Below are 27,481 nucleotides of genomic sequence, written 5' to 3'. Positions count from 1 at the left end.
ACTCCTGGTTCAGTAATCACGTCTGGACTTCTGGAACTCTCTACTGGCAGGAGTACCTGCATGTGTTACCAACCCGCTGCAGATAAGGCAAAAGCAGGGGCATGTCTGGTGTTCAATGTCACTCCTCTTTTCAGTTTGCTACACTCAATGGATCCTTTTAGCAGTACACCTCTGGGTGGCATCAAATCTCAGTCCATATTTGTTTTCATGTGTCGCTCCAAATTAGTGCAATGAGCTGCCCACCTCCATCCGAACTGCTCACTCCCTCATTGTGTTTAAGAAGTAACTGAATACCCTTGTTATGTGAATATCAGTCTAATTGATAACGGCTTTGATAGGTTCTTGTAACTAAGGAAAGATTAACTAGATTTGTGTTCTGTTAGGTTTAGAGCTCTTTGATGATAAATAGTGTAACCTTGTCTTGTAAACCCCCAGACTGATGTTTACTAAATTATGTTGCTCTCTTTTGTAAGTCGCTCTGGACAAAGCGCCTGCTAAGCAGACTAATGTAAATGTTTCAGGCCCCCCCAGAATGACTTTACTTGTACACTTGGTTGGAATATTTTAAAAGGTGCAAAACAGCAAATTAAATAAAGTCCACTATCTTGATGTACAACAAAGTGGTGATTGCACAACTTTGTTTGGCTTTCACTGGCACATAAGGACTTACTTTGTTGAAATGACAGACTTGACAGAGTTACAGAAAGTGAGCTGCTGTCCCCTGTCTACATTTGTGTTTGTTAAAGATGAGCAAACATCTCTGTAAATTTTTAAGAGACCAAGAAGTGTCTGCAAGGACATTTAAACTTGTAACAACAACCAGACCTCTTTCCTACTCTGGACACACTCTATCACCTATGAGCAAGGATCATCCTAAATGTGGAAGTGGATTCTGATCCATCCAGTATTACCTTACAAAGTAGGCATATGTACCTGTTCATTTTCTTTTGAATCAGGAAGTTTTTCCATTCTGTTTTAGGGATTGAATACAACTCTATATATATGTAAATGTTTTTGTTCTCTGGGCCCAAAGAAAGGGCTGTGGATCCTGAAACATCTCTTGAATTTAGACTGAATTATCTACAAGTTCTATAACCGCATATCATTGAGTTCGAACCGATTTCTTACAAGCAAGTCATTTGTTGAAGTTTACTTTAGTAGACTGTTCGTTTTTATTGATATTTGTTGGACGTCTGGTCTATAAATTGATGTGTTCTGAAAGTCTATAATGCTTTGAAATATTTGGTGATGCATGTATTGGTTTGTGAAGTTTGTTATATCTGACATCTGGTTATGGGTAAATGTTGACAAGCAAGATCAATGATCACAGATGATCCAGGAGATTTTAAAATGCATACTGTATATATGTAATGATTTTAAGTATATTGGCTGTTTCACCATTACCATTATGTTGGCAATTCTTGACTATGTAGTACTGTATGTTGACCAAAGTTGAAGTTCCAAGTGATGTAAAAAATAATTTAACATACTGGTGCCTGCCACTCTATGAGTAGAAAAGGATTAATGAAAGCCTTATACATTTTAAAACTGTGAGTGTGACTCTATGCTAATATCTCTTCATCTTTTAATATTATTAAATCTTCTGTGCCAATGCTGTATTTTCCACTCTACTGCAAGGTACACTCCTTTCAACTGTGCCAATTTGGGGTTGCCAATCAACCTTACCAATGTTGTGTCTATGATATCGAACAATAATAAAGAACCTAAGGAAAATCCACAGGCGGGAATTTTTGTAAGAATCATACCCATGTAACTAAAATACAAATAAGGAGGGGAAAGGAAGACAATGAAAATAAATTACTCTTAAGTGAATAAGTTCACAGTAAATCTTCATCAGGTCTGGACCCAGTGGTTTTGACTTTATGCAACCCTGATGGGCAAACCATAACTGGCTTATCTATCAGAAGCTAACACATCTGTCTTCTCCTGAGAGGATCTTTACATAAGCAATCTTGAACAAACACAATGAATGGTTATTTATTGTTTCTCAAACATTAAACGAAGCAATTAACTTAAAAAACAGTGTCTCTTAAAAATACCAAATATTTGTCTTCTTTAAATATAAAGGAAATACTTTTTATAAATAAATTGTAGACTCTCTTTCACACAATGTTTTGATTTAGAATGTTTTACGAGGACTGAATAAATTAAGATCAAATTGAAGCGAGTCAATGCAGGTTCTCTAGCCCCATCTACTGACAAAAATAACATGTTGTAATCACTAGGTGGAGGGATAGATTTGTTTAGATGTGGTAGCTAGCAGAATTTGACATGGTGCCATAAACATTTTTAAACAGGACTATCCCTGTACAACTAGTCAGAACATCTGAACAATTTTGACAAAAATAGCATATAGTACATTGTATTGAAACTGAATGTGATTTTTTTATAATCAGCCCGACAATCCATAAAGTAATGGATTAAAAAATTTACAGCTTCTTGAAATGATTGAAATTATGACACTGACAATCATTATTGATATTGTGACTATGAATTGACAAATACATGTGCTGACTAAAAAACATCTTCACACAATTTCATGTTAGGAAAATCTGACTCATTAGCCAGGCTTCAGTGCTATGATTTTGTATTAAATGCCGCACATTACATGGATGTTTCCTTCCCTCCTGAAATTTAAGATTAAGCGCTTTTTGTAGAATTTGATGCAATTAAAAAAAAAACTGTTTGAAAATTCAAATCTGGCACTGAAGTAATATATATAATTTTCTGAGAATTTTGGGAGATTGTTCAAATATTCTGTCTCGAGACAACCATCTCAATTCACTATAATTGTCTAAATAATTGCTTAAGTGGCTACAAAAAACTAATACACAACCCACAATGCATAAAGTATTGCAATAACCTATAAGTCAAAACTGACAGACACACATTGCAAGATGAATACTGAGCCAAGTCCAAATGCTTCTAGACAGTTTGTTGTAAGTCACATAGCTGGCTCCACTCCATCTGTAAATGCTAAGTCCCCTGCAGTAAACACTGCTTCTCCACCACAGAGTCATGACCAGATTTACCATCAAGGTGACTTGGTTTTACATCCTGGGGCCCTGCTTGCATGGCAGCATTGGCATATGTGAGAAAAAAAAACTAATAACAGGAAAAGTCCATATTTTCACCTACAGTACTTGCACTCACAGCAATTCACTATCCTGCACACACCCTAACCCCACTTTTATCCCTATGATTATAAACCTATCTAGTCACACCTAAATAAAACACTTTCCTGACTATTGTATGGATGGGGCATGATCATAATCAGAGCAGTGTCTAAAGATCACATTTACAAAATTGTACATTTGATGTTTTACTATAAAAGAGAAACTGTTCAAAGGGTTGATAGTCATTTATGGGGTGTAGTGACAATAACAAATTCAAAATAACTCAAATGGAAACAAAAGATGCTGTTTTGGTGAAAAATATACCTGACATTTTCAACAAATAAACCAAGATGTCAGTTTGAACAAGCACTCTGAACAAGTCTGTAAATAACACAGTTGAGACCAACCTTACAGACAGTTTTCTCAAGAGAAGACTAACATCTTCACATCTTGCTGAAATATGCAGTCCAATTCTGTGGTGTCCCATAACACCAACATAGACATAAGCACCACTGTGGATAGCAAACAGACCACAGCAAAGCACCAAAAAACACAAAACCACAACCAACGGTTTTTATTTCACTTGGTGCAAATACTGTATAAATACTAAATTACACCTCACAATTTTGGTACAAGTGGAATAGTCCCTTTAAAAATGTTTAATAGCACTTTGTGAACTGCGCTATCAAAAGAATGTTGATATCTTGTACAAATGATGTTGCACTCAATAAACTAATAACAGAAAAGAAAGATAAAAGTGACATACATTTTTTAACTTTTTTTTTCAACTGAAGACCCTTTAGCTGATTTATTATTGATATATGTGATGTTCATAACGGGTGAGTAAATAGCCTGGCGGGGACCTGTGGAGGACTTAACCTGGTCTTGCATGTAGTGATGGGCCCTCTGTCAGTATTGTCAGGAGAACAGTGACAAATTTGTTCTGACTTCTTTGAATGCCAGAACACTCCAATGCTACATTTGTGGGGACAAGAAAAATGTTGCTTTCAATAATTAAACTAATATGGACATTGTTTCATACTTGATGCACTAGTGTAGCAAACCGGACATAATATTGTAGTCTAGATAACAAGGCACATCCTGGCATTAAAATTGTGGCAAGCTGCGCAAGGAGCAACACGGTTTTAAGCAGCTAAAAGGGTGATTTACAAGTCGTTAGTAGGGCTGCTGACAGGGAACAGCTTTAGTCTTCTTAAACACTGTTCTCTGTAGACTTTCTTGGGGTTTCAAGCTTATAATAATTTAATCTTCCATGACCCTCTATCCCCTGCTCTCGTATATGGCAGTTAATCAAGTTCACAACTAAGTCACATAAGGATGTACATTTACAAAGAATGATGGTTATTTGACAAGACAGAGCATACCTATGGGCATTCTGTATATGATTGATAGCTCATCGATGCACACGATTCTGTTCTAATGAGCCCTGCCCAGTGGTAATTAATTACAGTGCTCCCTATAAGACCAGTTTAGCCCCACCACAATCTTGCCTCTTCATACTTGTTCGGTTATTCTGTATACACTTGTCTTGAACATACAGCTATGCATACTAATTTATGAGCATCATACCTATCACGCACACTTTTTATTAAATAATAAGTTTGTGCTCGTTTTAATTAATTAAGATTTGCAGCATCACGTCATTTAGCCTTCTGTAATGCAAAACAGTACTCGCCCCCTATTAATGAACTCCAAACAAGCAAGAAAGGATTTTCAATATTGCATATTATTTTGCATTTTAATGTTGTTTATGAGCACACACCTGTTACTGTTCTATGTTTTTGCTATTTACAGGAAGATGTTGTTGTCACTGTTTCAAAGCAGAATGTGTAGCAAAGGTATGTAGTTCCTTAAACTTAAGTGCTTCAAATAGTTACATCATCAAAAAAAAACAACAAAAAAAAAAGATTGCCAGGTGAAATTCACTGCTGATATCTGAATCTTCTAATTGCATTAATTCATCTTTACTTTATATACTGTATTTCAAAATGGAAACTCCAGCATTTTAATGGAATAGAGTACTGTACAGTATCTGCACATTGGTTAATATATACCAACACCTTTAAGTAAGAACAGATTAGCTTTAACTTTGATTTGAACCTAAAAATTGTAGACATTAAGCAGTCATCCATTTTCAGGTTGCTTCTTACATTACAGGGTACCTTTGGGATCCCTGGTCATAAGTACTACTTAGGTTTATGAAAGTTCCCGTGATTTATTAAAAAATGCTTTCTGACTGTCTTTTTAGGTATTTACATAGAATTTGAAAATAAATTTAAGCTAATATGTGGGTAAGTAGTAGGGTGCTGTAAAGTTAGCCATTATGGATGAAATGAGAACTCAAGCAAAATGACATCTTTTATTGGCTAGGTAAAAAGATTACAATATGTAAGCTTTTGAGGCAACTCAGGCCCCTTCCTCTGGCAAGATGTAATTAATTGATTACATCTTGTCTGAAGCAGATGCTTGCATATTGTAATCTTTTTAGTTAGCCAATAAAAGGTGTAATTTTGCTTGCCTTCTCATTTCAGCTAATATGTGGCTAATACTGTTCTTTTTTTCTTTAGGACGTGGGCCACTGATGAACAGAGTGACCGGTTCAAACAAGCTCTGCTTCAATCAGTCACATGTTTAACATACAATATAAAATTCTTAACTTTGTCTCTATTTTTCCTGAATTAAAGGCAACTTACTTCTCCATATCCGCAGATCACCACTTGTTTTCCCCCAAACATAACGTCAGTGGTTCTCTTCAATCTAGGAAGAAAGCATTAATTGGGCAAAACCTTCTTTATTTTTAATTTAAACATATACAAAATTCAACAACTAAATAAACAGATTTAAGTCTCACAGTAATTCCAAGATCTTCAAAGTCAATTAAATGTATTTTTCTATGTGTTACGCTGCTACTTTTTTGCCCGTCATTATTCAGAAACTCTGCTATGTGTATTGAGTGTTTTTTAAACTATTATATAACAAACTATACCTGGAACTGTAATGTAAGAAATTCCTGTAACTCCAGTAATGGTAGTACTTAATAAAAAGAAGTGACACACTCCTTACCCATCCAAGATAGATTCTCTGCAGCAGTATAAGTTGTCGAACTTCTGCTTGGTAACAGAGTCATTCACGTTCATTGCAGGTACGCACAATTTCCCAGCCTTAGACAACTGATACAACCTAAAATTATAATTACATTGAAGATAACACATATCTCTGCGTTGTCTTTACTTGTAATATTTGTTAGTCTAAATGACTATGAAAACCTCTTTGATGATAAAGTGCTTGAGAATGCTACTTACATCTTTAGTATTTTTTTGTTTTGTTTGAGTCAAAGTACAATAATTTGTTACTTGAACAGTACATATTAAATCTCATTTGAGCACCTACAAAAAATGTAGATGTATAATACAAAGGTGTGTCTGTAGACTTTTTTTATGGTATATTTTTCTAACCTCCTCATATCGCTCTCTATATATAGTCACCTCACTTCGTCATTATTCTCTTGATAGTCCTATCTATTTATGTCCAAAAGGTGCCTACATGGTCCGGAGCATCAGTGATCACATATTTCCTCTGCGACATATATACCCTTATACAGATGACTGACTGTTAAGAACATGTTACAAGGCCAAGTAAAATTCAAATCAACAGTGAAAATGTTTTGCTGAATAGATTATGAGTTGGAAGCAGTCCTAAAGTACCTTCTTCATAATGAATCATGTGCTGTGATGTAAAGGTAAGACTATCACTCAAAAAGCAGTACTAAAAAAAACCCAGAGCTGGCAATAACAGAAAAAGAAAACAAAACATATGTAGCTTGAGCAACAACTCAAGAAAACAAAGTGAATGTTACAACATGGTAGATGGAGCTATTGTAAACTTTATTAACGTTAATAACTTCTTTATATTGTGGTGGATGTGGCAACATACTGTACCAGTAGATGCTCCCTAACCTGACCTGAGGCACCATTTTGTTATTGGGGTTAGCCACCATTTTGTTGTCCCATTGTAAGAGTGCACAGTTCCTGATTGTGGAATGCGTCTCCCTAGAGATCACAACTTGTGATGTCACACACATTCAGTGATTTATAAGCTGGAAGCTCAGCAGTTAATTCTTTGAAATGTATGGATAATAATGAAAAATCTTTCAATTTTGTGATTATGTTTCGCTTTTTACATTTTCTGAATTTATTGGCTGTTTTCACTCAATGATGACTTTTTGTGACATTTTGGGGGTAATGTCTCAATTCTTTGATCTCCCAGTTTCTGATATGTATTTTGCATACAATTTAGTCTCCCAATCCTTTCTCTAAAATTCTCTTCTTCCACAGGTACGTAGTGATACAATATACAGTATGTACCTCAGGAATTTAGAGAGAGGGTTTTGAATTAGGTTTATCAAGATAAAATTTCTGGGACACACTGCCATAAAACAAACCTCAGAAATATCAGAATAATATTTTTGGAGGAAAATTATGGCTATTAATGTTCATAATGATGTTTTGGCTTATGTTGTTTGTGCTAGACCAAAAAGTCTGCTCTGGGCTTACCAAATGATTTATTACAACCACTTCATCCAGCTAAAAGAGCTAGGGAATCTATTAGTATGGATTTTATCACTTATCCTCCACCTCTCCAAAAATGTACTATAATATTATTCATCATGATTGTTTCTCTAACTAAATGCACTTATTTTGTCCCACTAAAGAAGTTATCAACAGCTAAGGCATTTGCAAATACAGCATATGCATATCTGAAAGTTTGTGACTATATGGTCCCTCCAAACATATTATATCAGACAGGTCTTCAGTTTATTTCTCCAATTTGGCTTTTCTTTAGTGCTAAAGTTGGGTTTACATTTAATTTGCCTTCAGGTTATCAAATGGACAGATGGAAAGGATAAAAATAGATTTGGAAAAATGTTTGCTGTGGATACTTTCCAAGAATATTGGTGTTCATTGTTACCATTGTCAGAATTTTCATGTAATGCTCTGTACCATTCTTCAACAAAGATGTCTCCCTTTGAATGTTTGTATGAGTTTAACTGCCTTACTTAAACTAGACTGTGTGTCTGCCTCTGTACCTAATCTTAAGAAATATCTTTCTAAACTACATAATATTTGGAAGCTAGTCCAGCAGAACCTGTAGAAAGCAAAATCATCTGAACACTGCAAGTGTGCCAAGTGACCAGTCCTCAAAATCAAAACTTGTGACAAACATGCTCCAGGTATTAGTCCACTCTAAAAATAAGAGAGACCTCTTTCATGCATGATAAGCATGATGAGATGCTGTTTTATTATTCCAATTGACCATAAAAGCACCTGCATTTGATACTGAGTTTCTCACTTATTCAAGTATTTCATTTATTTTTCCCTGTTACTTACACAATGCTTATTTTTGTGGCTTATCTAAAAGAATGCTTGCTGTAGTACTGGGATATCCTGCAGGGACCTTATAGTGAGAACATTGAGGAGGTTGTTGACTGCACTACTGAATACATCAACTTCTGTATGGACTTTGTACTTCCAGTAAGAACAGTACGCTGCTATGCTAACAACAAGCCATGCATTACAAGTGACGTCAAGGGCCTTTTTGAACGAGAAGAAAAGGGCTTTTAAAGGCGGTGATCAGCATGAGCTCAAGCGCGTGCAGAAGGAACTCCGAGTCCAGCTCAGGGAGGCGAAGGAGCAGTACAGGAGAAAGCTGGAGCAGAAGTTGCAGAATAACAGCATGAAGGAAGTGTGGGATGGGATGAAGATCATCACTGGCTGCAGCTCGAAGCGGGGTGCCACCATCGAGAGAGACATGGAGAGAGCAAACCAGATGAACAACTTCTTTAACCGGTTTGACCACCCTAACCCACTCTCACCTCAGAGTACTGCACCCTCCACCCATCCTTCTGCTGATACCAGCATAGGAGAGAGTTTCCCCCCACCCACAATTACAGCAGCCCAGGTAAGCAGAGAGCTGAGGAGACTTCACGCCAGCAAAGCAGTGGGTCCAGATGGAGTATACCACGACTGCGGAAGGCCTGTGCGTTGGAGCTGGGGAGTCCTCTACAGCGCATCTTCAACCTGAGCCTGGAACAGGGGAGAGTCCCGAGGCTTTGGAAAACATCTTACATCACCCCAGTCCCAAAGGTATCACATCCTAGTGAGCTGAATGACTTCCAGCCTGTCGCTCTGACGTTGCATGTGATGAAGACCATGGAGAGGCTGCTGTTTTACCAACTGAGGCCACAGGTCCGCTACGCACTCGACCCTCTGCAGTTCGCATACCAGGAGAAGGTGGGAGCGGAGGATGCCATCATCTATATGCTACACCGATCCCTCTCCCACTTGGACAGAGGCAGTGGTGCTGTAAGTATTATGTTTCTGGACTTCTCTAGCGCCTTCAACACCATCCAACCTCTGCTCCTTAGGGACAAGCTGACAGAGATGGGAGTAGATTCATACCTGGTAGATTCATACCTGGTGGCATGGATAATGGACTATCTTAAAGACAGACCTCAGTATGTGCGTTTCGGGAACTGCAGGTCTGACATTGTGGTCAGCAACACAGGAGCGCCGCAGGGGACTGTACTTTCTTCGGTCCTGGTCAGCCTATATACATCAGACTTCCAACACAACTCGGAGTCCTGTCATGTGCAAAAGTTCGCTGACGACACTGCTATCGTGGGCTGCATCAGGAGTGGGCAGGAGGAGGAGTATAGAAACCTAACCAAGGACTTTGTTAAACGGTGCGACTCAAACCACCTACACCTGAACACCAGCAAAACCAAGGAGCTGGTAGTGGATTTTAGGAGGACCAGGCCCCTCATGGACCCCGTGATTATCAGAGGTGACTGTGTGCAGAGGGTGCAAACCTGTAAATACCTGGGAGTGCAACTGGATGATAAATTGGACTGGACTGCCAATACTGATGCTCTGTGTAAGAAAGGACAGAGCCGACTATACTTCCTTAAAAGGCTGGCGTCCTTCAACATCTGCAATAAGATGCTGCAGATGTTCTATCAGATGGTGCGGTGGTGTGCTGGGGAGGCAGCATAAAGAAGAGGGACGGCTCACGCCTGGACAAACTGGTGAGGAAGGCAGGCTCTATTGTAGGCACAGAGCTGGACAGTTTGACATCCGTGGCAGAGCGACGGGCACTGAGCAGGCTCCTGTCAATCATGGAGAATCCACTGCATCCACTGAACAGTATCATCTCCAGACAGAGGAGAAGCTTCAGACACAGACTGCTGTCACTGTCCTGCTCCACTGACAGACTGAGGAGATCATTCCTCCCCCACACTATGCGACTCTTCAATTCCACCCGGGGGGGTTAATGTTAAATTTATACAAAGATATTGTCTGTTATACCTGCATTGTTATCACTCTTTAATTTAATATTGTTCTTTATCAGTATACTGCTGCTGGAGTATGTGAATTTCCCCTTGGGATTAATAAAGTATCTATCTATCTATCTATCTATCTATCTATCTATCTATCTATCTATCTATCTATCTATCTATCTATCTATCTATCTATCTATCTATCTATCTATCTATCTATCTATCTATCTATCTATCTATCTATCTATCTATCTATCTATCTATCTATCTATCTATCTATCTATCTATCTATCTATCTATCTATCTATCTATCTATCTATCTATCTATCTATCTACTTTGCAACAGGGTTTTACACATATGTGACTATTATGTTCCAGCCAGGGTCTCATTCCAGGTTCAAATATTTTTTTCCTTTGATTTAACTTTTTTGGTGTCTTTTGAATATTATTTTGTACATTGTATTTATTATATTTTTGTTTTGTTCTGTGCTTTATTTATTAACTAGACAAAAAGCCCGTTTCGACAACGTAAGATGAAACGGGCACAAGTTTGTGTCAGCAGTGTATGAAGAACAAATGATAAGTAAGAAATAAATAAGAAAGTGATGTAAGTAATGATAATTAACTAAGAGGTTTGGGATATGTATGAGTTTATCACGGCAAAAAATACTGTACACTTATAAAATACATGCTATTTATGACAACGTTTTTTGTTTGTATACTGGAGAACTGTCAGTATGCAACTAAAGTTGTAAAATCTCTCTGTAGACTACATTTTTTGTGAAGACACTCTCACTGTTTGGTAGTAATTTCCCTTGATGTGGCCCATCTTTAACTTGCACCTTCACATCACTCGCCCGCTGAAAGTACTTAATAAATATGTTCTTACGTATTATTTTGAGTGTGAGGGTTGGCTGTGATCAGGGCTAATATCCTACGCCTGGGCGGAAGAATTTGGGATTTCAGAATAATAATCCTGAAATGCGTAGGCTAAATCCGCCGCCTACCGCGATGTTGGGGTTGGATTTCGGTCTCGTAAGGTTTTTCAGGCAGCAGCGCAGAAGGCGACTGCGCATTCGGCTTCGGACGGAAGTGAGTGAGTGCGCAGAAGGAGACTGGGCATTCAGCTTCGGACGGAAGTGAGTGAGTGCGCAGAAGGAGACTGCGCATTCAGCTTCGGACGGACGTGAGTGAGTGAGGAGGCACGCGAATTATGTATTAAGATATTGTACTGTTTATTAATTATTGTGCTACATTGTATTTTGATAATATGTATTTGTTCTCTATTCTGTTCCCTTTATGTGGTGTCTCAAGGGGTGTAACCATCTAATGCTGTAGCTGGGGGACCACCCCCAGTAGTATTTAAGGAGAAACAGCTGATAACATGACCTTTTTGACACTATAGTTCCTTTCTTTTTTGGTTTGTGCTTGTTTCTGGATTTGGATTTTCTGGTTCGACTCTTGCGATTGTTACATTGTATTTCTTCTGGTTTGTGTTGTTGAGTTTGTTTTTCTTTTTACTCATTGCACAGCTCCTCTCTTTGTTTTGCTATGTTTAATGTCATTCTTTAAATAAAATATTTTAAAATATTAAATGGAACTTTGTTTTGTGTTGGGATCAGAGGTTTTCACAGGCTTCATCTCTGCCTGTGAGGGCATTTTGAATTTTAAAGCCATAACCCCATTCTGGGGCCTTTTAGGCTAAGTTTGGAGGCATACTCTGTAGGTGTTGACCTGTAGTACAGTTGTGGAGCACAGGTCCAGGTTTTGTTTTTGAGGCACCTAACATGAAAATTGGTGACGCTCAGAAAATTGTCTTCTGATTGGGTTGTGACTTTGGGTTGGCCAGATGTCTTCCTATCACAGTTTTTTACAGTTTCCAGTTCCTGTTTTCCTGCCATTATCACTGGAAAATTGTCCAAGTAGTATTTCAAAAGGATGTAGTGACACAGTCTGTTTCAACTCTGCTTTAAGACAGACACAGGGTTTTTAAGTAATCAACAAAAAATGGGACACCTGAGCAAATTGCTTACTTCAGCTTGCAAGGCTTAATTCACTTTAATTGCTGACAGACACAGGGTTTTTAAGTAATCAACAAAAAATGGGACACCTGAGCAAATTGCTTACTTCAGCTTGCAAGGCTTAATTCACTTTAATTGCTGCAGGACATCTGTAGGTTGTAACCTATTAGTTGTTCCCTGAAGAAGGCCCATTTGTAATATTCTGATATTTTCCTTTTTTTCAGTTTTTGCTAACAAACTTTAAATTTAACCCTCTGGCAGTTTACTGCTTACCTTTTCACCATTGTAGATCATTCATTGCATTTCAACTGATTAAAGTTGTAGAAAAACTGAGATTTTCCAAAACTATTGACCAGTAATGTGACAAAAGTAATGTGAGAGTTTTTCATGCATTTTTTTGATACTGTTTTGATCCTATGTTCTCTAGTACAGGTCATCATTGACACTATACCAAAAACATTATCACCATTCTGCATGAAAACCTGAGGTTAATTTTTTTCTCAGGTATCACTACAAACTGCGTAGATTAAAGAACATCTATAAAAAAAAAAAAGATATCATTCGGATGGAGTATTTCCGTCTATGTGTGTTCCTGCCCTGTGCCCTAGGATTTCTGGGATATTACTCTCCAGCTGCCCCATGACCCTGCTCTGGATAAGCGGGTTAGGAAGATGGAAGGATAGATATTCCTTTAAGAAAATTATTTTAAAAAATAAATTAACAACACCATAGATCTGTGTATTTCTACATGCATTTTGCATGTTATCTGCTGTGTCTGATGCTAGTTTGTGGGTTTAATGTAATTATTTTATTTGTAATAGCAAATAGAATTGGGGATTTATAGTGGAAATTCACTTTACACAAACTGAGTTGAACACGTCTGCTTCTCTTTTAATATTACATGATAGCCAGTCTTGTAAGAGTATTCTACTATATACTGTTGCTTCTGAACTCTAAAATATAGCTGGCTGGGCCAGTATTTTTTACTTGACCATTTGACACACACTGAAGAAAACACTAAGGCATCAAAAAATTGTGTGTAATTAAAAAATAAACAGATAAAACAGGATTTTCCCATACCACAGCTCATTACTTGATCTTAAGGATGGAAATATATATTGCAGTCCCAGTAGAAGAAAACTAAGTCTTTTGTAGCAGCCTCAAACTAGGAAAATGAATGATGAAAAATGTAATCTCTTTTTGGAGCACTATCACAGAATACCCCATAAAGCAGTTACTACACTAATATTAATAACTTAATTACAGTAAAATTTAACTACAGAGTCTTCAGATTTCCTTATGCTACAACATTTTAATGATTACCTGTGAACTCCTGTAACACTCTCTTCAACAATACCCCTTATCTTCTTAAAGACATTTGTGTATTTCTTATATACCCAGTGTGTCAAATCTCCTCCATCATCCAGGATCTACCAAGAATAATAATCAAAAAAAAAAAATGAGACAGCACCATTTTTGTTCATTTAACCTTGAACTAGAAAAGAAATGAAAGGCTTTCACTATAATTATTTTTTGACAGCTGCTGCTTTACCTTCTAGAAACATACAGGATATTTCAAGGACAAGCAGTAGGGAACTGGAAAATGCAAAGCGCTCATTCCATGCAGACAAAGCCTAAGATAATCAATGACCACTTTATTAGGGAAATCTTATTGTTAACAATAACAGCCTACTTCCCAAAGCAGCTATCATGTAGCTGCAAGTCAACATATAGTATACAGACGTGGTCAAGATTTTGAGCTGGTGTTTGACCAAATGTCCAGTATGTGAAAGTTCGGTGGGCAAAAAAAAACAGTTGGATGAGAACATGTGTGTCACAGCACGATCTCAAGCTGGTTAATGAACAAAACCGTGACTTTAGTTTTCTCCAAAAAGCCTGCACCATCCCCAGACATCAATTTAAGATGAAGTGGAGAATGAATGTGTCACTGAAAAATATGCAGGAACAGTGTGATAAAATGTAGTCACTAAGGACCAAAATCTCTAAGATAGTCCACCAACTTACTGAATACATACCCTGTGGGAAAAATCAGTTCCTGTCTGGTATTAGATTGATACACCTTATAAAGTAGCCAAAGAGTGTACACTAATTTAATGTATTATCTTTACAGATCAAATTTCGTTGGAATGAAGTGCTCGTTACTGAAAAAACAATGTGCTCATTACTAAAAAAATAAATTGTTGTAACAGATATTTCGTTATAATGGAACTGGAACATAGCGTGGTCTTTTGGCATGTACGGTGGACAAAGCTGACTGCAGAATGCCAAACTCAATGACAATGTCTATTCTCTTCTTGCTAGCATCAACAGCAGCAAGAAGTTCCAACGTTTTCTTTTCAAATTATGCTCTTTGGTATCCATAACAGGCAGTCAGTATTATTAGACTTTGAGGTCCAAGGAAGTGGAGGGGAGACGAGTTCCCCTCAGTGTCAGAAACACACGCTGCTTGAGTTACATAAACACCGCCCTTTGGTGTCCATAACTCGTGCCCCTTAACTTTCATAAACGGTGCCCCTTGGGTGACATTGCTTAATGGATTGAAAGACTCTTTGGCTGCCATCTGCTCTATTGTGAGCCACCTTTGATATAAAAAGATCATGATAAAAATTTCAAGAAAATGAAGATCAAATTAATAAGAATTATTGCATGTATAAATATGCAAGCAAAAAATGCAAAGATGCATTCAAATACAAATTTAATTGACAGTTATCCCACCCTTAGATATGACAACAGTGCTTGCAGTCTGCAGTAACCCTTCTCAAGCTCCACAGCTACAACAGTGTGACAACTATCGATTAAACCAAGTGACATAAGCATGCAATTTAATTGGCTGTTCACCTGAGTTCCTGAATCACAATTTTTGGGCCAAGTACAGAAGAAATACGCATAATTTTCTGTTTTGTTATGAAAAAGTTGTTGTAAAGAATTTTGTAGCTAAAACAGACTTTGCTATAATGAGATTTTTTTAACATTAGTTGCATAGAAAATTGGCCAGGACCAAGAAAACAATTGTTAAAGCAAGGATTTTGTTAAAACAGAGTTTGCTCTAACAGAATTTGACATGTATATACTAATTCAAAAATCTCAGCAGGGCACAACTAAGATAAAATATGCGTCATTTACCTACATGATTGTTTCCAGTAATTGGGGATAACTTTAAGTATAAAAAATACTTAGTTTTGACATAGTTCATTTACCATATTAGGCTGCCAGTCTTCCATATTTACACAACGATCGATACACCACCAGAAATCATCTTCAGACTCTCCTTTCCAAGCGAAAACAGCAACACCTTTTTTTAAAAAATATAAATATATATAGCATCATGCAATGAACTCACATTAAATCCCAGTCTTTACAGCAAAATTTTCTGTTTTACCAATTCTTAACTCAAGACATACTTAGACTTCTACCTGAAACTTTTCACAAGAAGCTACTTAAAGGGATATGAAGCCTTCAGTTTTAGGTAGCTTTTTGAAAAATAGAAACCACATGAACAATGTTGTGCCCACGATAATGAAAAAAATTGAACACTGACAAAAATGTATGTACAACATTTAGCAAACATCAACAGATCTACCGTGATCCCTCGCTATATCGCGCTTCGCCTTTCACGGCTTCACTCCATCGCGGATTTTATATGTAAGCATATTTAAATATATATCGCGGATTTTTTGCTGGTTCGCGGATTTCTGCGGACAATGGGTCTTTTAAATTAACCGCCCTCTGCCGGATATATCCGGCACCGTTGTTTTATTGCTAACGCCATACTGCCGGAATTATCCGGCACATTTGCCTGTGGTTATATGAATGCCTGGCAAGTAGTATAACTGACGGTTTGGCGTGGGTATTATTACTACGTTGTATTTCGACAAGTCTGTGGTTGTTTTGGCCGGTCATGTGACGTGATTCGCATGTAACAGCTGTGAATATGGCGAAACGTAAACTGACTTCAAGTGAGGCTTTGCAGGCGATTTTGGACAGTTCTGATCATGATTGTAGCAGTTCTGAAGAAGATTTTAGCGACAGTGATGAGCAGCAACGTGCGCTGCATGATACTGTGAATGAAGACGCATCGGATGACGGCGCTGAGTGGGTGTATCCCCAGCATCTCAGCTGGGCTGCTGCCCGTGGTGAACTACCTTTTCTGCATTCGTTTGAGGGAACGTGTGGCTTTATTGTTGATGTAAACAATTACACTGCTGAGCAGTTTTATGAGCTGTTTGTGTCACCTGATTTGATCAGACATTTTGTTCATCAGACAAATCTGTATGCAGCACAGTTTATTGAGAAAAATCCCAATTTACCTCCACATTCCCGTGTTCGTGCTTGGTTTGACACTGATGAAAACGAAATGAAAAAATTCATTGGGATTTTGATGTTGATGGGAATAATCAGAAAACCAGATATTGAGATGTACTGGTCTACAGATCCTATGTATGCAACACCTATTTTTGCAGCTGTCATGACACGTAACCGATTCTCTTTGCTGCTGAAATTCTTTCATTTGAATGACAACAGAAACGAGCCAGATAAGAAAGATCCAAACCGCGACCACTTGTTCAAGCTACGTCCTTTGATTGATCATTTATTTGAAGCATTTCAGTTGCCCTACATGCCAGGACCGTCAGTTGCAGTTGATGAAAGTTTATTGTTGTGGAAGGGCCGCTTACAGTTTCGACAGTATCTACCATTGAAAAGGGCACGGTTTGGTATCAAGATGTTTTGCTTACCTGAGAATTCAGGTTACATTTATAGATTTCGTGTATACACTGGCAACTTGCACAACATTTAGTGGTCAATACTGCTTGAATAAATGTAAAAAATGTAAAAAAAAATGTAAAAAAGTAAAAAAACGAAAATTGTTCAGATTTCGCCTGGCGTGGGGAATATTTAGGGAGTTGGCGGTTAAAGGGTTAATTTCTGGTACATGCTTCCTCAGTTGGTTTGCCCAGTTGATTTCATACAAGGGACGCTATTGGCAGATGGCTGAGAAGCTAGATTGCTTACTTTTCTCTTTCTCTTGCGCTGACTTTCTCTGATCCTGACGTATGGGGATTGAGCAGGGGGGCTGTTCGCACACCTAGACAATACGGACGCTCGTCTAAAAATGCTGAAAGATTATCTTCACGTTGCTATCTTTTGTGCAGCTGCTTCCTGAAACGACATGCTGCACAAAAGCTCGAAGGGCACGTATTGATTTTTGACTGAAAAACAAACTCTGTCTCTCTCTATCTCTCTCTCTCTCTCTCCCCCTGCTCCTGACGGAGGGGGTGTGAGCTGCCGCCTTCAACAGCTTTGTGCCGCGGTGCTTCGCATACTTAAGCCAAACAGCCCTATTGATTTGTTTGCTAGAGATTGTTTTCTCTATCTATGTGACATTCTGTGCTCTTGACACGCACTCCTTTGAAGAGGAAGATATGTTTGCATTCTTTTAATTGTGAGACAGAACTGTCATCTCTGTCTTGTCATGGAGCACAGTTTAAACTTTTGAAAAAGAGACAAATGTTTGTTTGCAGTGTTTGAATAACGTTCCTGTCTCTCTACAACCTCCTGTGTTTCTGCGCAAATCTGTGACCCAAGCATGACAATATAAAAATAACCATATAAACATATGGTTTCTACTTCGCGGATTTTCTTATTTCGCGGGTGGCTCTGGAACATAACCCCCACGATGGAGGAGGGATTACTGTATTCTTTTTGTCATAAAAGCTGAAACAGATACAGCCTAACAATTTAACTAATGAACTAACTAGACATTGCTCTGTAGTAATATGAAATCTGCAGCACTTAACTTCATCAACTTATTAGCACAAGTCACCATGTTTTGTTTGTGAATTTCCTTCAAGGAAAATAATTTTTTTTTTTTGGATGAGTGCACCTGTTTCACCAGTGATGTACTTTTAACTCCTTTTTTAAACTATCATATGTACAGTAAGTGGTTCAGAACAGGACTTCCTTTGGATTCTTGAACAAAATGACATATGAGTCAGTAAAGATATATGTTAACCAGGAGAGGCTATAAATGCATACTGACTAGGCTCTAAGTATGAAAAAATTATCTGGCTATGTGATGTAGCATTAAATTTATGGAAATAACTTATATAATAAGCACATGTCAAAGATTGTGTCATTTAAAAAGACGAGGATTTTCAGAGCATCTCGTTGGACATTTGTTGATTTCCAGTTTTGTGAAAGTAAAAAGGAGAAGACTTCATGTAAATGAAATATTTTTAAATGTCTGAGAAATTAATACTTAATTTATAATTGCTATGTCATTCTACCTTAGTGCACAAGATTGTAATTGCAAGTTTAATAATGTTACTGTTATGTTATGTTAGCAGTGTGTCTGTCAGCAACTCCCCAATGTATATACAGTGATCCCTCGCTATATCGCGCTTCGCCTTTCGCGGCTTCACTCTATCGCGGATTTTATATGTAAGCATATTTAAATATATATCGCGGATTTTTTGCTGGTTCGCGGATTTCTGAGGACAATGGGTCTTTTAATCTCTGGTACATGCTTCCTCAGTTGGTTTGCCCAGTTGATTTCATACAAGGGACGCTATTGGCAGATAGCTGAGAAGCTACCCAACTTACTTTTGTTTCTCTCTCTCTCTCTCTCTCTTGCGCTGACTTTCTCTGATCCTGACGTTGGGGGTGTGAGCAGGGGGGCTGTTCGCACACCTAGACGCTACGGACGCTCGTCTAAAAATGCTGAAAGATTATCTTCACATTGCTACCTTCTGTGTGCAGCTGCTTCGTGAAGCGACATGCTGCACGGTGCTTTGCATACTTAAAAGCTCAAAGGGCACGTATTGATTTTTCACTGTTTGTTTTCCTCTCTCTCTCTCTCCCTGCTCCTGACGGAGGGGGTGTGAGCTGCCGCCTTCAACAGCTTTGTACCGGCGGTGCTTCGCATACTTAAAAGCCAAACAGCCCTATTGATTTGTTTGGTTTTCTCTCACTTTCTGACATTCAGTGCTCCTGACGCGCACTCCTTTGAAGAGATATGTTTGCATTCTTTTAATTGTGAGACAGAACTGTCATCTCTGTCTTGTCATGGAGCACAGTTTAAACTTTTGAAAAAGAGACAAATGTTTGTTTGCAGTGTTTGAATAACGTTCCTGTCTCTCTACAACCACCTGTGTTTCTGCGCAAATCTGTGACCCAAGCATGACAATATAAAAATAACCATATAAACATATGGTTTCTACTTCGCGGATTTTCTTATTTCGCGGGTGGCTCTGGAACGCAACCCCCGCGATGGAGGAGGGATTACTGTAGCTTAAAAAGACTCTTTTGTTAACAATAGGGCATTTTAGCTAGATTATAATATTGGTGACTTTAGTCATGCAGTTGCTAGTTGTGTAACATTTTGTTGGTAATTATTTAATAGAATTGTTAAAAACACTCATAAGATAATTGAGATATTTGCTACACATCACATTTTTCTACATAATCTCAGTCAGCTTCAACAGCCTTTCACCAGGAGCAAGCAACTGTTTCTTGTACGAGTGATAATCCCGCACTTGCAGCCTCTTCTACACTTCTTCCATAACCTCATTATTACAACACAGTTCTTTGCACACAATTTTGAGGGCTCAAAAGAAATGGAAATACATTATCACAACAGTAAATGTTCATTACTTATTTCTTTTTCACTAGAAGGAATGTAATAAAAATACATTGTGTAATGCCTGGATTGATCTGTGGTATCTGGGGTGAACTTCTCCAGGCTGATGGTAAGGCTGTCCTCCTGGCACTGCAAGAAATCTTTGCTTCAATTTGGCAGACTGGCATAATTCCAACTGACTGGAAAATAGGACTTTTCACCCCTATCTGGCAAGGCAAGGGTGAGAGTCTGGATTGCGGCAACTACAGGGGGATAACACCGCTTTCGGTGCCGGGTAAGGTTCTTGCTAGGGTCATTCTCAATAGGATCTGTGATCACCTAATAGCGACCGGAGCTGTCTGAATTCATACCTAAGAAGTCTACCATCGACCACATCCTGGCACTGAGGGTTCTAATGGAGCGCAAACATGAATATCAGCAGAGTTGGAAGCCTCTGTTTATTTTCGTAAAGCGTTCGACTCAGTTGATCAATCTGCCCTGTGGGACATCTTGAGACTTTGTGGGATCCTCTCAGGGTTGATAGATATCAGTATACTGGTACTGTGAATGTTGTGCAGAGTGGAGGCAGAAGCTCTGTGTTTTTCCCAGTTGATTCTGGGGTTCGTCAGGGGTGTGTTCTTGCTCCTACTCTGTTCAATGCTTGCATGGACTGGGTGTTGGGCAAGGTTGTGGGGTCCAGCTGTGATCTTCACGGAGTCAATAGAGGCTCTGAGAGACTGAGCGAGAAGTCTGAGTGTCTGGGCGAGCGAGTGTCAGGCCTTTATTGACCTGTTAGGCACAGCCATCAGCAGTCTGTCTGTCTGCAGAGAGAGTGTCGACCTTGTCAACAGATTTACTTACTTCGGTAGTGACATTCATGTCTCTGGTGACTCTTCCTATGAAGTCAGTAGACAGATTGGGGGAGCATGGGGGGTCATGAGGTCGCTGGAAACGGGTGTGTGGCACTCCCAATATCTATGCAAAAGGACAAAAGATCCAAGTTTTTAGAGTCCTGGGGCCTCATGTATAACGCCGAGCGTAGAACTCACACTATAACATGGCGTAAGCACAAAAGCGGGATTGTGCGTACGCACAGAAAAATCCAGATGCAGGAATCTGTACGTACGCAAAATTTCACGTTCTTCCACTACATAAATCCCGATCAGCGTGAAAAGTAACGCACGTGCACGCGCCTTCTGTCCCGCCCCAACTCCTCCCAGAATTACGCCTCTTTGAATATGCAAATCAATATAAATAGCCTTCTGAGAAAAGACAATGGGAAAAGCACAGGGGAAAATATAAGAATTTCAGCGAATACCAAGTGGAGGCAAAGGAAAAACCTACTATTTGTTGGTTTAAACAGTGGTATAATCAACAAAAGAAAGTTGATCGAGTGACAGAGTGTCGGAGAAACTCGAAAGATCCAAGTTCACAAAGTCGCACAGTGCCCCGAAATAAAAAAGAAATCACATATCAAAGTCACCGTGAAAAGGCGACTCGTAATCTCGAAATTTCCACTTTAATCACGTAGTTTATGTTGCCATTAAAGTAGAACATCATAAACTTCATCTTAAAATCGTTTATTTTACTAGTTTCTCAAGTAGCACGTTAAATGCTTTGTTCTGTATTTGATCTTCTATGTGCTCTATGTGTGTGAATCACTACGTGCTTCCGTTCTTTCTCTTTCTCCGACAGGACACAGAATCCATTACATTCGAGATATTACAGCTCTCTGAATAATTAAAATACTGAGATGTATACGTGATATCATTTTCATGATGATAGCAATGAAAGCATGTTATTAAACATGGGAACACGGTGGTGCAGTGATTGTTCATATCTCACGCAAGAGGCTTGCTGCGCCATGTGCGACCTTCGATGAAATAATTTATTTCAGAAGTACTGTCTCTTTCAGGGCGACACGGTGGCGCAGTGGGTAGCGCTGCTGCCTCGCAGTTGGGAGACCTGGGGACCCGGGTTCGCTTCCCGGGTCCTCCCTGCGTGGAGTTTGCATGTTCTCCCCGTGTCTGCGTGGGTTTCCTCCGGGCGCTCCGGTTTCCTCCCACAGTCCAAAGACATGCAGGTTAGGTGGATTGGCGATTCTAAATTGGCCCTAGTGTGTGCTTGGTGTGTGGGTGTATTTGTGTGTGTCCTGCGGTGGGTTGGCACCCTGCCCTGGATTGGTTCCTGCCTTGTGCCCTGTGTTGGCTGGGATTGGCTCCAGCAGACCCCCGTGACCCTGTGTTCGGATTCAGCGGGTTGGAAAATGGATGGATGGATGGATGTCTCTTTCAAACGTACTTTTCTTTCTCCAAATACCCAATCGCTACACAATCAGCTCTGTAATAGACGTTAAGCCATCTGTAAGCTTAGAACGCCGATTCTTCAAAACTTTTAAGAAACATTGAAACATCTTCGTAGTACATGTTTAATTATTCTATCCATCTATCCTTCCAGTGTCGCGTCAGCACCAGCAATAACACAGCGCAAGGCAGGAGCTATCCGTGAACCAGCTATACGCTGCGGCACCGTGTCCTCACCTGTTTTATTATTAATAATGCAGATTATTTAAATGAAGTTAAAGTTTTATCTGTATACTATAAGCAACATATTTTGCTGCATTTCATCTTAAAAATGATATTGTCATCATACGCGCTTTATAAAGTAGCACAGGTTGTGCAATATTATAACTGTAGTGTAAGTTTACAGTGAGGTAATTGTACTTATAAGTACAAACAGTTCTACAAGGAGCACTTGATGGACTGATTGAGTGCGTTTATAGTTCTTGGGATGAAACTGTTTCTGAAACACGAGGTCCGTACAGGAAAGGCTTTGACGCTTTTTGCCGTGGTTGAGGTAGTGTGTACTTGAAACTGTATACCGATAATTCTCTTTCTGATCAGCTGCTGCTGTGATTCACACTCAGATACAGTGATATAAATACTCCGAGTGGTGCAGTGAGAGTAATATGGAAAAAGATGATCCGCAGTGGCAACCCTTAACGGGAGCAGCAAAAAGAAGAACAAGATGCAGTGAGCGTAACAACGCTAAAGCAGTTATGGTATTTGGAATACTATGGCTATTCCCTGGACCATTATATTGCTACAGGTTAATTACAATCAGATGCATTACACTAATAAACAATATGCAGTTAGTTTCAGTGTATTTATAAAGCCGCATCAGGAATGTGGAGCTAAGAAAGAAAGGGTGACCACACAGGAACAGTAGCACTGCTTTGACGCTGGGTGCCGCCAGTCTGCAAAACCGAGTGGAGAAATTGCGTACGCCAAGGTATCAGTTACCGTGGAAATGTGCGTGGCTTTACGCCAAGTTTAGGTTTTATACATCGCGATTTGAGCGTGGAAACATTCGTACGCAACATTTCTGTGCGTACGCACCGTTAATACATGAGGCCCCTGGTGCTTCCTGTCTTGCCATATGGTTGTGAGACATGGACACTATCCAGTGACCTGAGACAAACACTGGACTTCATGGGTACTGTGTCACTTTGGAGAATCTTTGGGTACCACTGGTTTGACTATGTTTCGATTGAGCAGTTGCGCATTGAGTCCCGAATGAGGCACATTACCTGCATTGTGAGAGAGCGTCACTTATGGCACTGTGGGCATGTGGCAAGATTCCCCAAGCGTGATCTAGCTTGCAGGATCCTCATTGTTGAAGTCCCAAGTGGCTGGACCAGGCCAAGTGAACACTCATGTAACACCTGGCTGAAGCAGATAGAGGGTCATTTCTGGAGGGTGGGACTGGACCGAGTGGTGTGTGCAGCAACGCACTGTACCAGTGCATACTCCCCAACCTGACCTGATTGTATAATGCATATTACCACACAAAGGAATTCTGAAGGCTGACTGTGCATGCATTTGGAAAATAATGATTAGAGATTCTTGCAGTAGGATGTGTGAAATATCTAGTGTGAAATATCTAGTCATTAAAGCGTAAACCACAGGCTTTTCTGTTCATTTTAACTAAAGTATAGAAAGTTTTGCATGACACTTTGGGAAACCCACACATATTACAAGGGCATATTGTCTTTGGAACTTTGACGGGTTCTGTGAAATAAAGTTTTTTTTTTTTTTTAAGGTTGTTTCCTCTCTCCATGGCAACTGAAATTTATAGTACTTAGGCATTGTTAGTGAAAGAGAAATATTTTTACATTGCAAAAGTGACTGGAGAAACCTACCTAGACTTTAAACTCAGGATTTTGTCTTGAACACTGGAGTATATTAAAGGTTATTCAGGATGTAGTGATCATAATGTAATAAGTTTCACAGTGTTATTGCTAGGTATACAATACAAAAATGAAAACTTTGATTTTAGTAAAGCAAATATGAAAAACAAAAAATTGAGACAAGGTCTTACCTGAGATAAAATTTTAGGTATGGAAACAGTGGAGAAGCAGGGGAGGTCAGTTTAAAATGATGCTTTATGTAATGCAGAACAAGTATGTCCCTACTCTGAGAAGCCATAACATATTTAAGCAAAATTCTCTATAGTGAGTTAGGAAATAAACATGAATATCTGGAAGAAAAACAGCTTTACAATGAGTACACATTGAAACAACTATGGTTCTATCATTTGTGTCTATGAGCACATGGGAGCAAAAATGCAAAAACAAATTACAAATGCTAAAGGGGAATTTTAAAGGAGAATGCTGCTGAAAATGCAAATGTAAATCCCATCAGTATTTCTGCATAAAGATAACATTCAAGAAGTAATGAAGACTATTAATGCTGAAAGGCAGCAAGGACAGATTCTGCAAAGCAGATTGGCCAGGGGGGAAACCTCTGAATAGGCAAGCGATAATTCTAAGACCAGGAAAATGAATCCCCATTATCATCCATGCATAATAACATAAGACTTACAATGTAAACAAGCAATAAATCTTTGCAACACATTTACAAAAGTTAAAGAAAATAGGAAACTTGTGTCCAAAATGTTTAAAATTTAGTGACTACTCTTCAGATTGCAAAATCAACAGCAACAGATGTACATATTGAGTAAGCCAATATCATACCAGCAGTTCTAACAGATATATAAACTGTCAGACTACAGCAAGTTATGGGATGCAGAGAGAATTGCTCACAAACTGCTCACAGTTACACAGCAGGCACTTCATAATTGCAAAATAAATTGTCACATATTTTGTACCATGAACACTATAATTAGTATATTATGGTAGATAAGGTAAAATACTTTTAAAAAATTCACAATAAAAACATCACTGAAAAATATACTTTAACACAGCATGTGAAAGATTGTCTAGGTTAACTAATACAAGTCAAAGTTTTATTTTTTACATACATTTTTGGAGATTTGTTTTTTTAAATAATTCTTATGTGAAAGAATTTGTGCTATGGGTCACTTATATCTTTTTTGTCGTTTAGCCTAGTATCTGAATATAACTGTTTACTAAGTAAAAGTTCATATCTGAAAAAGTGTTAACCTGACTTATTATTGCAGAAACAGTTTTTAAGAGCTGGTGGGTGGCACTAGAAATAGGCATGATCATCTTTGAAGTTTGATGAACCTGGTGGAAAAGACAAACATTGCCAGCAATAGTGGGACTTCAGGTGCCTGCCACATGCAACTAAGATGACTAGGGGGCACAGAAGCAGCTAGCTGAGTCACTTGGTACTAGTGAATGTCAGTCAGATGTAAAGCTGCAAAGTCTGTTAAGGATTTCTCCAGCTGTCTGTGCTGGGGCTGACACGATTCTGCTAAAACTATCCTATGCTTTTTTGTGTTTCCCAACACAGATCAAGAAAATAATGCAATCAGACGAATTCTTATGTGAAACAAATCTTTCTAAGTGAAAAGGGAGGAAAAAACACCAATGTGCAACTGCAAAATTGGCAAATCAGTGTCAGCCAAGTAAAAGAACCCAAATGAAAAAGTGATATTATCTGTGATTTAAAACATATCTATGTTTATTTTTTTTACTCCTGGGAGATTTTTCATGCACATGTGGACTACAACTGCTGAGGACAAGAAAATGTTTAGGCTTGTCATCAAATGGAATAAGATCTAATAAGACTGCCAGTCTCGTTGGTGAAGACTGAGATGATATCTATGCCGCAATCAAGCACTATCCATATTTCAAATTTATGTACATGGCTTTCAGAGTATTTTAATTGCATGGAATTTAATCATCTTCAAATTAGTTGTTTTATAGTCAATAATGGATAAATTCAATGATTGGGGAACTTCACTCTCAACTGTTATTTCTCTGAATTGTGTCCAAGTCTGCAGTGTTTCAGGTGAGACACATGAGATAAGATACAACATTCTTGTTCAAACTGTTTTTTCTTGTTTAATATTTTCTAACTAAGCTTTGCTTCTGAGTAATTTTTACAGCATTAAAAAAAGTATTCATCTGCGGGCTGTTGGGATTTCTTCAGAAATTACAGCCATGTCTAATAAGCATAAAAGCAGAAGCAAAATAATAATACATGATTTTGGTCCAAATTTAAGTTTGGTTGGAAAACAGTAAATGCTCTCAATTCTTATTTCTCTGAGGTTTGCATGAGTAAATATTATCTGGTCCTTGACTTCAATGTTTTTAGTTGTACTTGAAATATTCTGACTCAATAATCTAGAAAGCATTTAGTTTAATCCCTAGAGTTAATGGAAGAGTAAATGTTTTCACAAGTGAACACTTCACAGAAATAAGAACTGAAAGAATTTAAAGTTTAATTGTCTACTCTCAACTTCGTTCAGAATGACTGATTGTGGATGAGTGCAGCCTGTGACAGACTGGTGCCTAGTCTATGGTTCCTGCATTAAACCCAATGCTGCCTGAACTGAAACTGGGTCTCTACAATCTTTACATGGACATGTGGGTTAGAAAATAAATGCATGTAAGAGTTTATTTTAAATTCATACTGCACAGTTTTAAAGATTCAATAAATAATAGTAATTAAAAGTACTGTGCATTGTTTTCTCACCTGCTTCAGAAAGAGCAGAAGCTACTTCATTCTGGGTAGAATAGATATTGCAAGCAGTCCAGCGACACTGTGCCCCTAAAGCCACCAAAGTCTCAATTAGGACCTAGAAATAGAACATAAACAATACAGTTAAGTGGACAGGACCATTCTAACCTCTGTATCTTGTAATAAGAGTTTTATTTAAAACAAATTAAGGATATCAAATGTATATCTTCATTACCTAACCATGCCTTTATTAATATTAGATTATTTTAAGAGCACCATAGATTTTTAATGGGCGACAACCAGGTAGGTAAGAAGCACATAACTCCAAATAATATCCATTACCATTAGAAACTGCAAAGAATGCACAAATAAAGTAATAT

General features: G+C 38.4%; 1 protein-coding gene across 2 annotated transcripts in view; it reads right to left on the bottom strand.

The window, feature by feature from the left end:
* Positions 1-27,481, bottom strand: part of ahcyl1 (adenosylhomocysteinase-like 1) — a 123,097-nt gene that overhangs the window by 20,748 nt on the left and 74,868 nt on the right. For both annotated transcript variants that reach the window (XM_028797110.2, XM_028797109.2), the window contains exons 5-9: positions 27,117-27,219; positions 15,734-15,828; positions 13,839-13,945; positions 6,222-6,338; positions 5,852-5,915 (exon numbers count right to left, since the gene is read on the bottom strand). In XM_028797110.2, coding sequence (XP_028652943.1) covers positions 5,852-5,915; positions 6,222-6,338; positions 13,839-13,945; positions 15,734-15,828; positions 27,117-27,219 — 486 coding nt within the window. The remainder of the gene's footprint in view (positions 1-5,851; positions 5,916-6,221; positions 6,339-13,838; positions 13,946-15,733; positions 15,829-27,116; positions 27,220-27,481) is intronic.

The sequence above is a fragment of the Erpetoichthys calabaricus genome, chromosome 3, assembly GCF_900747795.2.
Source record: "Erpetoichthys calabaricus chromosome 3, fErpCal1.3, whole genome shotgun sequence".
Lineage (NCBI taxonomy): Eukaryota > Metazoa > Chordata > Cladistia > Polypteriformes > Polypteridae > Erpetoichthys > Erpetoichthys calabaricus.
This window is presented reverse-complemented; position numbering and strand designations above follow the sequence as displayed.